Source organism: Pristiophorus japonicus, unplaced genomic scaffold (assembly GCF_044704955.1).
Source record: "Pristiophorus japonicus isolate sPriJap1 unplaced genomic scaffold, sPriJap1.hap1 HAP1_SCAFFOLD_1155, whole genome shotgun sequence".
Taxonomy (NCBI): Eukaryota; Metazoa; Chordata; class Chondrichthyes; family Pristiophoridae; genus Pristiophorus; species Pristiophorus japonicus.
In genome coordinates this window covers 37,969-54,837 of record NW_027250816.1, presented here as the reverse complement: position 1 = coordinate 54,837, position 16,869 = coordinate 37,969, and the positions used below count along the sequence as shown (strand labels likewise).

Here is a 16,869-nt window from a genome sequence, read left to right as displayed (position 1 = left end):
TCCGTCGGCTTTGAAGCACCGGTGGTTGCGATGGGCGCTATCTAAATGCACGTCTGCCTTTCCATGCACACAAAGAAACGTCGCGCTCCCGAATTTCATTCGTTTTTTTTTTTAATTTTTCAGTTTCCCAAAAAAAAAAGAAGGTGGATACAAATTGCAAAACGTTGGCAGCGGGCGACCCGTTTATCCGGTGCACCCGATCGGGGTCCGCGAGGCAACAAATCGCAAAAGTATAATCCTGTTCGCCATTCCTCCAGCTCCCCCCCCCCCGGCCCCGCCACCCTTGCTCCCTCCATCCGGGGGGCGGGGTGTTCCTGCACCGCTGTCCCACCCGCCCCCCCCCCGCTATCTAGCCCTCATTGCCGTCCGCCGCTGTCCGCACGATACGTCGGCCTCCGCCTCGTGTCCTGCTGGGCCCCGGGGGCTTGCGGAAGGCGGGTTCGTAGGTGTGCTGCTTTGGGTGGAGCTCGTCGTACAGGAACCCGGGTGTCAGTTCCGCCCCGTCATCGATCTCAATCTGTGGAAAGGAAGAGAGAGGGAACGTGAGAGTGAGTGAGAGAGAGAGAGAGAGAGAGAGAGAGAGAGAGAGAGAGAGAGAGAGAGAGAGAGAGAGAGAGAGAGAGGAGAGAGAGAAGGGGAACAAAAATAACAGAGCGAAAATAATCGAGCTCTCAGCTGCGGCAGTCAGTCTGCACGGAGTTACGGTAACCATTGTCCGCATGTCCCCCCCAGACACGAGACTCCCAAAGCCAAGCGCTCGACTCGGAACTCCTTCACGGGCAAACGGGCCAAAGGTGGGCAGAGGGAACGTTACAAGGGACCACCCTCAAAGCCCTCCCCGATAAAGTGCAACATCCCCCACCGACACCTGGGAGTCCCTGGGCCCAAAGACCAGTCCGCCCTGAGTGGAGGGAGTGCATCCGGGAGGGGGCGCTGAGCACCTCGAGTCTCGTCGCCGAGAGCGTGCAGAAAGCAAGCGCAGGCAGCGGAAGGAACGTGCGGCAAACCAGTCCCACCCTCCCCTTCCCTCAACCACTGTCTGTCCCACCTGTGACAGGGACTGTGGCTCCCGTATTGGGCTGTTCAGCCACCCAAGGACTCGTGCTAAGAGTGGAAGCAAGTCTTCCTCGATCCCGAGGGACTGCCCGTGATGGTGATGACGTTAACCAAAGTGGTGGACGGGGGAATGTTGGCGGATGCGGTTTATATGGACCACCGGAAGGCATTCTGGTCCCTCCGAAGAGACCGTTGGCTCCAGACTTCAACGGCTGAGGCAGTGCTCCCTCAGTACCCTCCCTCCGACAGTGCGGCGCTCCCTCAGTACCCTCCCTCCGACAGTGCGGTGCTCCCTCAGTACCGCCCCTCCGACAGTGCGGCGCTCCCTCAGTACCCTCCCTCCGACAGTGCGGCGCTCCCTCAGTACTGCCCCTCCGACAGTGCGGCGCTCCCTCAGTACCGCCCCTCCGACAGCGCAGTGCGGCGCTCCCTCAGTACCGACCCTCCGACAGCGCAGTACTCCCTCAGTACCGCCCCTCCGACAGCGCAGTGCGGCGCTCCCTCAGTACCGCCCCTCCGACAGCGCAGTGCGGCGCTCCCTCAGTACCGACCCTCCGACAGCGCAGTACTCCCTCAGTACCGCCCCTCCGACAGCGCAGTGCGGCGCTCCCTCAGTACCGCCCCTCCGACAGCGCAGTACTCCCTCAGTACCGCCCCTCCGACAGCGCAGTGCGGCGCTCCCTCAGCACTGCACGGGGGGGTGTCTGCGTTGATTCATGCGCTCAAGTCCGTGGAAGTGGGACTCAAACCCACAACGTTGTGACTCAGGGGCGAGAGAGCTGCTCGCTGAGCCACGGCTGACACAGATAGGGATTGGTGCAGGGGTTGGGTGGGGGAACAACATTTTAAGCTTCTAACAACCTGGGCAGCCCATGATGTGCTCACCTTCCTGGCAACCTGCAACCCCAGTTGTTGCTCCACCGAGGTGAGAAAGGGCCCTTTGCAGCTGGAGTATAGCATCCGTTCTCTGATGGTGCACCTATTCCCGGGCATTGAGTAGATGAAGACTGCCGAGAGAGAGAGAGAGAGAGAGAGAGAGAATGGCGTCAAGCGACCGGCCCGAAACCGAACCGATCCAGGCGGTAATCAGCCCCACCCCCACACTTCCCCCGCCGGGTTCAGGGACAGCCTGGTGTGAAACTCACAAGATTCACTCGGTGGATTCCTGGGGTTGCCTTCTGAGGAAAGGCTCAGCAGGTTGGGCCTGCACTCATTGGAGTTTAGAAGAAGGCTTGCATTTCTATAGCGCCTTTCACGGCTACAGGACGTCCCAAAGCGCCTCACAGCCAATGAAGTACTTTTTTTGAAGTGCGCTCACTGTTGTATTGTGGGAAACGCCAATTTGCGCACAGCAAGCTCCCACACACAGCGATGTGATGATGACCCGGATCGTCTGTTTTAGTGATGTTGGTCGAGGGATAAATATTGGCCCCAGGACACCGGGGAGAACTCCCCCTGCTCTTCTTCCAATAGTGGCCCCGGGATCTTTTACAACCGCCCGAGAGGGCAGACGGGGCCTCGGTTTAACGTCTCATCCCGAAATACAGCCCCTCCGACAGTGCGGCGCTCCCTCAGTACCGCCCCTCCGACAGTGCGGCGCTCCCTCAGTACCGCCCCTCCGACAGTGCGGAGCTCCCTCAGTACCGTCCCTCCGACAGTGCGGCGCTCCCTCAGTACCGTCCCTCTGACAGTGCGGCGCTCCCTCAGCACTGCACTGGGAGTGTCAGCCTCGATTTATGAGCCCAAGTCCCTGGAGTGGGATTCGAACCCATAACCTTCTGACTCGAATGCTGCCCACTGAGCCACAGCTGACAGTACAGAGGCAATCTTATCGAAACGTATCAGATTCTGAGGGGGGCTGGACAGGGTGGATGCAGAGAGGATGTTTCCCCCTCGTGGGGGGAATCTAGAACTAGGGGGGCACATAATCTCAGAATAAGGGGCCGCCCATTTAGGACGGAGAGGAGGAGGAATTCCTTCTGGTGAATCTGTGGAATTCTCTGTCCCAGAGAGCTGTGGGAGGCTGGGTCATTGAATATATTTAAGGTGGAGAGAGACAGATTTTTGAGCGATAAGGGAGTGAAGGGGGGTGGGCGGGGAAGTGGAGCTGAGCCCATGATCGGATCAGCCGCGATCTTACTGAATGGCGGAGCGGGCTCGAGGGGCCGAATGGCCGACTCCTGCTCCTGTTTAAAAAGGTACCTGGTTCTCCATCCCTGGCAGTGCGGAATCCAGCATTCCTGGGCCAGGGAGACGGAAAATTCACCCACCATTTTCCCCATCTGATTTTTTAAAAAAATTCACAGGATGTGGGTGTCGCTGGCAAGGCCGGCATTTAACACTGTCCCTAATCGCGTCTCGGGAAGGCGGTGGTGAGCTGCCTTCTCGAATACAACCTGGGCCACGTCAGAGGGCAGTTTAAGAGTCAACCGCCTTGCCGTGGGTCTGGAGTCACATAGCGGCCAGGCCGGGTAAGGGCAGCAGATTTCTGTCCCTAAAAAGACAGGAGTGAAGCAGATGGATTTTTACCACAATCCGGTGGTTCTAAGGTCAACGTTGCCGACACTGGCTTGTTATTTCAGATTTATTTCATTCAGGGAATTTATATTCCCCAGCTGCCTCGGTGGGATTTGAACGCACGTCTCCAGATCATCAGTACAGGCCTCGGGATTACTCGTCCAGTGGCATGACCGTTACAGCACCGTGCCCCGATTGCGAGCCCGTGCCTTCAGTCAGGGCCCCGATCACAGCGGCCTCTCCCTCGGGGAAAACACAGGAGGAGGCCATTCAGCCCCTCGAGCCTGTTACATTAGGGACAGGAGGAGGCCATTCAGCCCCTCGAGCCTGTTACATTAGGGACAGGAGGAGGCCATTCAGCCCCTCGAGCCTGTTACATTAGGGACAGGAGGAGGCCGCTCAGCCCCTCGAGCCTGTTACATTAGGGACAGGAGGAGGCCGTTCAGCCCCTCGAGCCTGTTACATTAGGGACAGGAGGAGGCCGCTCAGCCCCTCGAGCCTGTTACATTAGGGACAGGAGGAGGCCGTTCAGCCCCTCGAGCCTGTTACATTAGGGACAGGAGGAGGCCGTTCAGCCCCTCGAGTCTGTTACATTAGGGACAGGAGGAGGCCGTTCAGCCCCTCGAGTCTGTTACATTAGGAACAGGAGGAGGCCGTTCAGCCCCTCGAGCCTGTTACATTAGGGACAGGAGGAGGCCGTTCAGCCCCTCGAGCCTGTTACATTAGGAACAGGAGGAGGCCGTTCAGCCCCTCGAGTCTGTTACATTAGGAACAGGAGGAGGCCGTTCAGCCCCTCGAGTCTGTTACATTAGGGACAGATGGAGACCGTTCAGCCCCTCGAGCCTGTTACATTAGGAACAGGAGGAGGCCATTCAGCCCCTCGAGCCTGTTACATTAGGGACAGGAGGAGGCCGTTCAGCCCCTCGAGCCTGTTACATTAGGGACAGGAGGAGGCCGTTCAGCCCCTCGAGCCTGTTACATTAGGGACAGGAGGAGGCCGTTCAGCCCCTCGAGCCCGCTCTACCATTTAATCAGATCACGGCTGATCATCGACCTCAACTCCACTTTCCCGCCCGATCCCTCGATTTCCCTCAAGTTGAAAAATCCATCAATCTCAGCCTTGAATATACTCAATGACTGAGCCTCCACAGCCCTCTGGGGCAGAGAATTCCAAAGATTCACCACCCTCTGAGTGAAGAAATTCCTCCTCATCTCCGTCCTAAATGGCCGACCCCTTATCCTGAGACTGTGTGACCCCTGGTTCTAGACTCCCCAGCCCCGGGGGAAACACCCTCCTGCATCTATCCTGTCAAGCCCCCTCACAATTTTGTATGTTTCAATGAGATCCCCTCATTCTTCTAAACTCCAGAGAATATCGGCCCAGTCTGCTCAATCTCTCCTCATAGGACAATCCCCCCATCCCAGGAATCAGTCTGGTGAACCTTCGCTGCACTCCCTCAATGGCAAGTGTATCCTTCCTTAGGTAAGGAGACCAGAACTGTGCACAATACTCCAGGTGTGGTCTCACCAGGGCCCTATATAACTGGAGTAAGACTCCCTTACTCTTATACTCCAACCCCCTTGCAGTAAAGGCCAATATACCATTTGCCTTCCTTACTGCTTGCTGTACCTGCAGGCTAACAGGCGGTGAAGAAGGCAAATGGCATGTTGGCCTTCATAGCGAGAGGATTTGAGTATAGGAGCAGGGAGGTCTTACTGCAGTTGTACAGGGCCTTGGTGAGGCCACACCTGGAATATTGTGTTCAGTTTTGGTCTCCTAATCTGAGGAAGGACGTTCTTGCTATTGAGGGAGTGCAGCGAAGGTTCACCAGACTGATTCCCGGGATGGCAGGACTGACATATGAGGAGAGACTGGATCGACTAGGCTTATATTCACTGGAATTTAGAAGGATGAGAGGGGATCTCATAGAAACATATAAAATTCTGACGGGATTGGACAGGTTAGATGCGGGAAGGATGTTCCCGATGTTGGGGAAGTCCAGAACCAGGGCTCACAGTCTAAGGATAAGGGGTAAGCCATTTAGGACCGAGATGAGGAGAAACTTCTTCACCCAGAGAATTGTGAACCTGTGGAATTCTCTACCACAGAAAGTTGTTGGGGCCAGTTCGTTAGATATATTCAAAAGGGAGTTAGATGTGGCCCTTACGGCTAAAGGGATCAAGGGGTATGGAGAGAAAGCAGGAATGGGGTACTGAGGGGAATGATCAGCCATGATCATATTGAATGGCGGTGCAGGCTCGAAGGGCCGAATGGCCTACTCCTGCACCTATTTTCGATGTTTCTATGTCACCTTCTGAGACTCGATGCACCGCGGCAACTCGCCAAGGCTTCTTGGGCAGCACCTCCCAAACCCGCGACCTCTACCCGCCTGGAAGGTCAAGGGCAGCAGGTCCATGGGAACACCACCCCCTCCACGTTCCCCTCCCAGTCACACACACACCATCCCTCGACTTGGGAATATCTCGGCCGTTCCTCCATCGTCGCTGGGTCCCAATCCTGGAACTCCCTCCCTAACAGCAGCACTGTGGGAGCACCTTCACCACACGGGACTGCAGCGGTTCAAGAAGGGGGCTCACCACCACCTTCTCGAGGGACGGGCGACAAATGCTGGGCCTGGCCAGCGACGCCCGCATCCCCAGGAACGAATGGATAATAAACAGAGCGGCTGTAAGGGACCTGCATTAACACACTCACCCAGCGATTCCAAGTGTGCTCCCTCGTGCACGTGCTTGTAGGTAAAAAAGTGCCAGCGGGGGAAATCAGGCGGCACGCGCTCGGGCAGATCACCGATCTCCGTCGGCTGCACATGCACCAGACTGATCCTCTCCTCATCCGTATCCAGTTTCTGCGTCGGGAGAGGGAGAGAGAGAATATAGCGTTAGAATGTCCGAAGGTCAAAATGTCAGTCTCCCTTTCTCTGAGCATCTTTCGCGGGGGGAGCCAATTTGGGACGCAGGGAATCGTAATCTGGGCGCCAGACATGAACAAATACAAAAGACTTGCATTTATATAGCGCCTGTCATCCCCTTGTGACGTCCCAAAGCGCCCCACGGCCAACGAAGCACTTTTTTCTTTGGAGTGCGCTCACTGTTGTATTGTGGGAAACGCCAACCTGCGCACAGCAAGCTCCCACACACAGCGATGTGATAATGACCCGGATCGTCTGTTTTAGTGATGTTGGTCGAGGGATAAATATTGGGCCCCAGGACACCGGGGAGAACTCCCCCTGCTCTTCTTCCAATAGTGGCCCCGGGATCTTTTACATGTCTCATCCCGAAATACAGCCCCTCCGACAGTGCGGGGCTCCCTCAGTACTGCCCCTCCGACATTGCGGCGCTCCCTCAGTACCGCCCCTCCGACAGTGCGGGGCTCCCTCAGTACCGCCCCTCCGACAGTGCGGGGCTCCCTCAGTACCGCCCCTCCGACAGTGCGGCGCTCCCTCAGTACCGCCCCTCCGACAGTGCGGGGCTCCCTCAGTACCGCCCCTCCGGCAGTGCGGCACTCCCTCAGTACTGCACTGGGAGTGTCAGCCTAGATTTTTGTGCTGAAGTTCCTGGAGTGGGACTTGAACCCACAACCTTCTGACTCGAAGGTGAGTTGCTACCCACTGAGCCACAGCTGACACTTAAATATGAGATTAGTCACCAAGAAACCCAATGGGGAATTCAGGAGAAACCTCTTTACCCAGAGAGGGGTGAGAATGTGGAACTCGCTGCCACAGGGAGGGGTCGAGGCCAATAGTATCGATGCATTTAACGGGGAGCTGGACAAGCATATGGGGAATAAGGGGATAGAGGGTTAGATGGGAAAAGACGGGAGGAGGCTCGGACTGGTTGGGCCGAAGGGCCTGTTTCTGGGCCGTGTATCCCGTGTGATGTAAATTCCCCGTCTGCCGTGGGAGGGTTTGAGCTCACCCCCCCGGATAATTAGTCCAGGCCCCCCTGGATTACCAGCACAGTAACTACCGATCCCAACCACCAATAACAGCCGCTGGATGGAGCGGGCGTGCCGGCTCACAAACCCTTGGCCAATTTCAAAGCAGGCGCCGGAGGTGAAAGGTCATCGGCTACAAGCAACGCCATCACCCGAGCATCTTGTACCAACGTTTTGGCGGTGGGAGGGGGAGGAGGGAGAGGGAGCGAGGGGTGAGAAGGGGCGGGGGGGGGAGGGGAGCGAGGGGTGAGGGGGGGGGGGATGGTGCGAGTGGCAAGGGGGAGAGAGGGAGCGAGGGAGGGGGAGAGGAGCGAGGGGGAGAGGAGAGAGGGAGCGAGGGGCGAGGGGGAGAGAGGGAGCGAGGGAGAGAGAGGGAGCGAGGGAGCGAGGGGGAGAGAGGGAGCGAGGGGGGGAAAGAGAGGGAGCGAGGGGCGGAAAGAGAGGGAGCGAGGGGGGGAAAGAGAGGGAGCGAGGGGGGGAAAGAGAGGGAGCGAGGGGGGGAAAGAGAGGGAGCGAGGGGGGAAAGAGAGGGAGCGAGGGGGGGAAAGAGAGGGAGCGAGGGGCGAGGGGGAGAGAGGGAGCGAGGGGGGGTGAGGGAGCGGGGAGGGGGAAGAGGAGCGAGGGGGGTGAGGGGAGCGAGGGGGGTGAGGGGAGCGAGGGGGAGTGGGGAGCGAGGGGGGTGAGGGGGTGAGGGGGGGTGGGGAGCGAGGGGGGTGGGGAGCGAGGGGGGTGAGGGGAGCGAGGGGGAGTGGGGAGCGAGGGGGGGTGGGGAGCGAGGGGGTGAGGGGGTGAGGGGGGGGTGGGGAGCGAGGGGGGTGGGGAGCGAGGGGGGTGAGGGGAGCGAGGGGGAGTGGGGAGCGAGGGGGTGAGGGGGTGAGGGGGGGGTGGGGAGCGAGGGGGGCCCACCTACCAGTTGCACGTAGTTGACCTTCTTCTGCTGGAGTTGCCTCAGGGCCTGCAGGGCCTCCTCGTCGATCGGGAACGCGATACCCTGGAGCGTCGGCTGCTTGGTGTCGATGTTCACCTCCGTGTTTATCTGGGAGAATTCAAATAGACCTTTCCGTGAACAAACACAGAACAAGCTCGCACACACACACAACACAACACAACACCTCTCCTTCTCAGCCAATCCCACGGAGTCGCTGATGGCTTGCTTCATCAGAAAGGCAGCCTCTCCGACAGTGCAGCGCTCCCTCAGTACCGCCCCTCCGACAGTGCGGCACTCCCTCAGTACCGCCCCTCCGACAGTGCGGCACTCCCTCAGTACTGCCCCTCCGACAATGCGGCGCTCCCTCAGTACCGCCCCTCCGACAGTGCGGCACTCCCTCAGTACCGCCCCTCCGACAGTGCGGCGCTCCCTCAGTACCGCCCCTCCGACAGTGCGGCACTCCCTCAGTACCGCCCCTCCGACAGTGCGGGGCTCCCTCAGTACCGCCCCTCCGACAGTGCGGCGCTCCCTCAGTACTGCCCCTCCGACAGTGCGGCGCTCCCTCAGTACTGCCCCTCCGACAGTGCGGCACTCCCTCAGTACCGCCCCTCCGACAGTGCGGCGCTCCCTCAGTACTGCCCCTCCGACAGTGCGGCACTCCCCCCCCACAACCCCCTCCGAGATCTCTGCACTCCTCTAATTCTGCCCTCCTGACCATCCCTGATTATAATCGCTCCACCATCGGTGGCCGTGCCTTCTGCTGCCTGGGCCCGAAGCTCTGGAACTCCCTCCCTAAACCTCTCCGCCTCTCTCTCCTCCTTTAAGACGCTCCTTAAAACCCACCTCTGTGACCCAGCTTTTGGTCGCCTGTCCCTAATATCTCCTTCTGTGGCTCGGGGTTAAATTTGTGCGTTTTGTCTCATAACACTCCTGTGAAGCACCTTGGGACGTTTTACTGCGTTAAAGGCGCTATATAAATACACTTGTTGAGAGTCAGGAATGAAAGGGAGAACATGGGAAATGCGTGATCCAGACAGGAGACACACACAGAAGATCATCAGAAACAGGAGCAGGAGTCGGCCATTCGGCCCCTCGAACCCGCTCCGCCATTCAATACGATCGCGGCTGATCCGATCTTGGGCTCAGCTCCACTTCCCCGCCCGCCCCTTCACTCCCTTATCGCTCAAAAATCTGTCTATCTCCACCTTAAATATATTCACTGACCCAGCCCCCCACAGCTCTCTGGGGCAGAGAATTCCACAGATTCACCAGAAGAAATTCCTCCTCATCTCTGTCCTAAATGGGCGGCCCCTTATTCTGAGACTATGTGCCCCCTAGTTCTAGATTCCCCCACGAGGGGGAAACATCCTCTCTGCATCCACCCTGTCCAGCCCCCCTCAGAATCTGATACGTCTCGATAAGATCACCTCTCATTCTTCTAAACTCCAATGGGTACAGGGCCCAACCTCCTCAACCTTTCCTCATAAGTCAACCCCCTCATCTCCGGAATCAACCGAGTGAACCTTCTCTGAACTGCCTCCAAAGCAAGTATATCCTTTCGTAAATACGGCGACCAGAACTGCACGCAGTACTCCAGGTGTGGCCTCACCAATACCCTGTATAACTGGAGCAAGACTTCCCTGCTTTTATACTCCATCCCCTTTGCAATAAAGGCCAAGATACCATTGGCCCTTCCTGATCACTTGCTGTACCTGCATACTATCCTTTTGTGTTTCATGCACAAGTACCCCCAGGTCCCGCTGTACTGTGGCACTTTGAGATCTCTCCCCATTTAAATAGTAATTTGTTTTTTAATTTTTCCTACCAAAGAGGATAACCTCACACTTTTCCCACATTATACTCCATCTGCCAAATGTTTGCCCACTCACTCAGTCTGTCTATATCCCTTTGCAGATTCTGTGTGTCCTCCTCACAACTTACTCTCCCATCCATCTTTGTATCACCAGCAAACCCGGGAGTGAGTTACACTCAGTCCCTTCATCTGAGTCATCTGTGCGGTAACAGACTGTCAATCTCCCCGAACCCCTTGATTAGATTCCAGCCTGTAACTCACTCCCGGGTATCTGTTATTCTATATATAAACCCCCCGAACCCCTCGATTAGATTCCAGCCTGTAACTCACTCCCGGGTATCTGTTATTCTGTATATAAACCCCCCGAACCCCTCGATTAGATTCCAGCCTGTAACTCACTCCCGGGTATCTGTTATTCTGTATATAAACCCCCCGAACCACTCGATTAGATTCCAGCCTGTAACTCACTCCCGGGTATCTGTTATTCTGTATATAAACCCCCCGAACCCCTCGATTAGATTCCAGCCTGTAACTCACTCCCGGGTATCTGTTATTCTGTATATAAACCCCCCGAACCACTCGATTAGATTCCAGCCTGTAACTCACTCCCGGGTATCTGTTATTCTATATATAACCCCCCCCGAACCCCTCGATTAGATTCCAGCCTGTAACTCACTCCCGGGTATCTGTTATTCTGTATATAAACCCCCCGAACCACTCGATTAGATTCCAGCCTGTAACTCACTCCCGGGTATCTGTTATTCTATATATAACCCCCCCCGAACCCCTCGATTAGATTCCAGCCTGTAACTCACTTCCGGGTATCTGTTATTCTATATGTAAACTCCCGAACCCCTCGATTAGATTCCAGCCTGTAACTCAGCCCCGGGTATCTGTTATTCTATATATAAATCCCCTCGAACCCCTCGATTAGATTCCAGCCTGTAACTCACTCCCGGGTATCCGTTATTCTCTATATAAACCCCCCCTTTTCCTCATTTAAATAATAGTATTTTTCCTACCAAAGTGGATAACCTCACATTTTCCCACATTATACTCCATCTGCCAGATTTTTGCCCACTCACTCAGTTAGTCTGTCTATATCCCTTTTGCAGATTGTGTGTGTCCCTCCTCACAACTTGTTTTCCCACCCATCTTTGCATCATCAACAAACCTGGCTACATTACACTCGGTCCCTTCATGCAAGTCATTAAATAGAGAATGTAAATAGCTGAGGCCCCAGCACTGATCCCTGCGGCACCCCACTAGTTAACGTTTGCCAACCGAAATTGACCCGTTTATCAGCACACAAACACACACACACACACACACACACACACACGTTTCACAGCACACAAACACACAATCGTTTCACAGCACACACACACACACACACACATGCCGTTTCACAGCACATAAACACACATCGTTTCACAGCACACAAACACACATGTTTCACAGCACACACACACACACACAGGCATGCACAGGAGAGGTTCTGCAGTCCCCCTCGGCTGGACCACCTACCGAGCTGCACAGGGAGTCCTGCCGTGACCCATAGAAGCAGCACAGACAACACACGTCACTGCCGTTCCTGTCGGACTATAAAACAATGGGGGACGTTTACCGACAGACCCAGCTTGAAATAGCCCAACACGGGCGTTGAAAAACCTCAAATAACGCACCAACCAGGGCCGACCGGAAGGTGGGATGGGATGGGCCCAAATGGCCTCCTTCCGTGCGGCAAATTTCTATCATTCAAAGGTCGAGGGAGGAGAATTACATCATTTTTGGATATTAAAGGAATCGAGGGATATGGGGAGTTGAGGCAGTAGATCAGCCAATGACCTTATTGAATGGCGGAGCAGGCTCGAGGGGCCGAATGGCCGACTCCTGCTCAGAAGGATACAAAGATGGGAGGAAAAGCAATATGTGAGGAGGACACATAAAATCTGCAAAAGGACACAGACAGGCTCAGCGAGTGGGCAAAAATTTATCAGATGGAGTTTAATGTGGGAAAGTGTGAGGTCATGCACTTGGGCAGAAAAAAAAAAATCAAAGAGCAAGTTATTATTTAAATGGAGAAAGATTGCAAAGTGCCGCAGTACAGCGGGACCTGGGGGTTACTTGTGCATGAAACACAAAAGGTTAGTATGCAGGTACAGCAAGTGATCAGGAAGGCCAATGGGATCTTGGCCTTTATTGCAAAGGGGATGGAGTATAAAAGCAGGGAAGTCTTGCTCCAGTTATACAGGGTATTGGTGAGGCCACACCTGGAGTACTGCGTGCAGTTCTGGTCTCCGTATTTAGGAAAGGATATACTTGCTTTGGAGACAGTTCAGAGAAGGTTCACTCAGTTGATTCCGGGGATGAGGGGGTTGACTTATGAGGAAAGGTTGAGCAGGTTGGGCCTCTACTCATTGGAGTTCAGAAGAATGAGAGGTGATCTTATCGAAAGGTATAAGATTATAGGGGGCTCGACAAGGTGGATGCAGAGAGGATGTTCCCACTGATGGGGGAGACTAGAACTAGGGGGCATGGTCTTAGAATAAGGGGCCGCCCATTTAAAACTGAGATGAGGAGGAATTTCTTCTCTCAGAGGGTTGTAAATCTGTGGAATTCGCTGCCTCAGAGAGCTGTGGAAGCCGGGACATTGAATAAATTTAAGACAGAAATAGACAGTTTCTTAACCGATAAGGGGGCGGGCAGGGAAGTGGAGCTGAGTCCATGATCGGATCAGCCATGATCGTATTAAATGGCGGAGCAGGCTCGAGGGGCCGAATGGCTGGCTCCTGCTCTGATTTCTTATGTTCTTATCTACGGTGAGGGTTCAAAGAGACTTGGGGGCTCCAGGTACATCGATCATTAAAATGTCCTGAACGGGTACAGAAAATAATCTTAAAGGTTAATGGGGCGCTGGCCTTTATATCCAGCAGACTGTGACCCCTGGTTCTGGACTTCCCCAACATCGGGAACATTCTTTCTACATCTAACCTGTCTAAACCCGTCAGAATTTTAAACGTTTCGATGAGATCCCCTCTCATTCTTCTGAACTCCAGTGAATACAAGCCCAGTTGATCCAGTCTTTCTTGATATGTCAGTCCCACCATCCCGGGAATCAGTCTGGTGAACCTTCGCTGCACTCCCTCAATAGCAAGAGGTGACATTGCACAGGAACTCGCTGCCACAGGGAGCGGCGGTGGATACCAGTTAAGCAGCGGGCGACCTTTATCGAAGGCCTTTCGAAAATCTAGATAACTTGCATCTACTGCAGTGCCCTTGTCGACACTCTCTGCTACCTCTTCACAATGATCCACTGAGCTCGCCAAACAAGACTTGCCTTCCGAAAGATGCACTTTAAGGGGGAAGTTGGAGAAGGCGAGGTAGAAAGGAATAGAAGGATATGGTGATGGGGGAAGGGGGGGGGGGGGGGGAGAAGAGAGAAAGAGAGATGGACGGAGAGCTGGTGTGGGGCATAAAGGTATCATGGTCAGAAGCAGACACCCGAAGCACGGGCCCCTGGGCGTTTACCTCATTGATCTTCATCTGTTGCAGCTCCTGTTCCGCGGCTGTGAGGGGCGCAGGGGCTGCGTCCGATACTAGGTATTTCCGATAACCTTTCAGGTTGATATCGTCCTACAACAGAGTGAGAGAGAGAGAGAGAGACACTGCAGTTATATAGGGTCCTGGGTGAGACCCCCTGTAATGAATCTGCTCCATGGGAGGACAGACGCACCAACGTTAGCGTCCTCGACCAGGCCCAACATCCCCAGCGTCGAAGCACTGACCACACTCGACCAGCTCCGCTGGGCAGGGCCACATTGTCCGCATGTCCCCCCAGACACGAGACTCCCCAAAGCCAAGCGCTCTACTCGGAACTCCTTCACGGGCGAACGAGCCAAAGGTGGGCAGAGGAAACGTTACAAGGGACCCACCCTCAAAGCCTCCCTGATAAAGTGCAACATCCCCACCGACACCTGGGAGTCCCTGGGCCCAAAGACCAGTCCGCTCTAAGTGGAGGGAGTGCATCCGGGAGGGGCGCTGAGCACCTCGAGTCTCATCGCCGAGAGCGTGCAGAAACCAAGCGCAGGCAGCGGAAGGAGCGTGCGGCAAACCAGTCCCACCCTCCCCTTCCCTCAACCACTGTCGGTCCCACCTGTGACAGGGACTGTGGCTCTCGTATTGGACTGTTCAGCCACCTAAGGACTCATTGTTAGAGTGGAAGCGAGTCTTCCTCGATCCCGAGGGACTGCCTATGATGATGATGATGTAGTATTTGCTTCATGGGTTCTTTGCTGAAGAATTCATAGCAACATATTGCCATTAAGAACTCGTTGGTTTATTCATCATAGGTAGTCCCTCGGAACTGAGGAAGACTTGCTTCCACTCCTAAAGTGAGACATAGAAACATAGAAAATAGGTGCAGGAGTAGGCCATTCGGCCCTTCGAGCCTTCACCACCATTCAATAAGATCATGGCTGATCATTCCCTCAGTACCCCATTCCTGCTTTCTCTCCATACCCCTTGATCCCTTTAACCACATCTAAGGGCCACATCTAACTCCCTTTTGAATATATCTAACGAACTGGCCTCAACAACTCTCTGTGGTAGAGAATTCCACAGGTTCACAATTCTCTGGGTGAAGAAGTTTCTCCTCATCTCGGTCCTAAATGGCTTACCCCTTATCCTTAGACTGTGACCCCTGGTTCTGGACTTCCCCCAACATCGGGAACATTCTTCCTGCATCTAACCTGTCCAATCCTGTCAGAATCTTATATGTTTCTGTGAGATCCCCTCTCATCCTTCTAGATTCCAGTAAATATAAGCCCAGTCGATCCAGTCTCTCCTCATATGTCAGTCCCGCCATCCCGGGAATCAGTCTGGTGAACCTTCGTTGTACTCCCTCAATAGCAAGAACGTCCTTCCTCAGATTAGGAGACCAAAACTGAACACAATATTCCAGGTGTGGCCTCACCAAGGCCCTGTACAACTACAGTAAGACCTCCCTGCTCTTTAGGTGGCTGAACAGCCCAATATGGGAGCCACAGTCCCTGTCACAGGTGGGACAGACAGTGGTTGAGGGAAGGGGAGTGTGGGACTGGTTTGCCGCACGCTCCTTCCGCTGCCTGCGCTTGGTTTCTGCACGCTCTCGGCGACGAGACTCGAGGTGCTCAGCGCCCTCCCGGATGCACTTCCTCCACTTAGGGCGGGACTGGTCTTTGGGCCCAGGGACTCCCAGGTGTCGGTGGGGATGTTGCACTTTATCAGGGAGGCTTTGAGGGTGGTCCCTGTAACGTTTCCTCTGCCCACCTTTGGCTCGTTTGCCGTGAAGGAGTTCCGAGTAGAGCGCTTGCTTTGGGGAGTCTCGTGTCGGGGGGGACATGCGGACAATGTGGCCCTGCCCAGCGGAGCTGGTCGAGTGTGGTCAGTGCTTCGATGCTGGGGATGTTGGGCCTGGTCGAGGACGCTAACGTTGGTGCGTCTGTCCTCCCAGGGGATTTGCGGGATCTTGCGGAGACATCGTTGGTGGTATTTCTCCAGCGACTTGAGGTGTCTACTGTACATGGTCCATGTCTCTGAGCCATACAGGAGGGCAGGTATCACTACAGCCCTGTAGACCATGAGCTGGGTGGCAGATTTGAGGGCCAGTTGGTTTATTCGCCAAAGGTTTAACAATCACACTGCACATTACCAGTTCATCCATCGAGCTCACAACTGCATACCTCATCCCCCGAACCCAACTGGCCGGGGTTTTATTGAGTCTTGTGAACACCACGTGACTGGCTAAGCCACATCCCATTCAACAGCTCTACAACTATTTTGGGGTAAAACTATAAATCATAAAATCGTCAAATTAACAATTAAACTTTGGAACACTGAACCAATCAAATTAGAAGTTGGTTGCCGGGGGGGGGGGGGGGGTGGTGATGATGCACTCCAGTCCCTCCGGCGCCCACCTCTCGCAGAAGGCCGCGAGCGTACCGGTGGACACCGCGTGCTCCATCTCCAGGGACACCCTGGCTCGGATGTAACCGCGGAAGAGAGGCAGGCAGTCGGGGCTGAACGACCCCCTCGACCGTCCGCTGCCCGAACTGTCTGATGGCCCCCCCTTGGCCAGGCCCAGGAGCAGGCCCCACGAGGAGGCCCTCGGACCTGCCCGCTCCCCTCCGCACAGGGAGCCCAAAGATCAGGACTGAAGTGGGACTGAAGTGCAGCCAGAAATTGAGGAGCAGCCCCTTTAAATAGTGGAACAATGGGCTGCAACCTCGCGCATTCGATAAAAACATGGAACACGGACTCCTCCAGACCGCAGGAATTGCAGGCGGCCTGGGAGCCCGTGAACCGGCTTAAAAATTTGTTGCACGGGACTGCTCCGTGCACCAGCCTCCAGGCCAAGTCCCCGATGAACAGTGGGAGGACTCCCGCGTAGAGTGCCCTCCATCGGGGACCTCCCGCCTCCTCCGGACGGCAAGATGGTACGCCATGGGCGTGTCCGGACGGCAGGCGAGGATGGCAAGGTGGAGAGTGTGCAGGGGCAGCCCCGTACAGGAATCCCCTCCCTCCGCGCGGAACCGAAAGGCACGGAGGGGATTTCCCCGG

At 55.5% G+C, this 16,869-nt stretch overlaps 1 protein-coding gene across 1 annotated transcript in view; it reads right to left on the bottom strand.

Annotated features, from left to right (window-relative positions):
* Positions 1-93: 93 nt before the first annotated feature.
* Positions 94-16,869, bottom strand: part of LOC139241900 (twinfilin-2-like) — a 33,668-nt gene continuing 16,892 nt past the window's right edge. The window contains exons 5-9 of the mRNA XM_070870129.1: positions 13,801-13,905; positions 8,439-8,564; positions 6,290-6,440; positions 1,942-2,063; positions 94-517 (exon numbers count right to left, since the gene is read on the bottom strand). Coding sequence (XP_070726230.1) covers positions 350-517; positions 1,942-2,063; positions 6,290-6,440; positions 8,439-8,564; positions 13,801-13,905 — 672 coding nt within the window. The 3' untranslated portion in view covers positions 94-349. The remainder of the gene's footprint in view (positions 518-1,941; positions 2,064-6,289; positions 6,441-8,438; positions 8,565-13,800; positions 13,906-16,869) is intronic.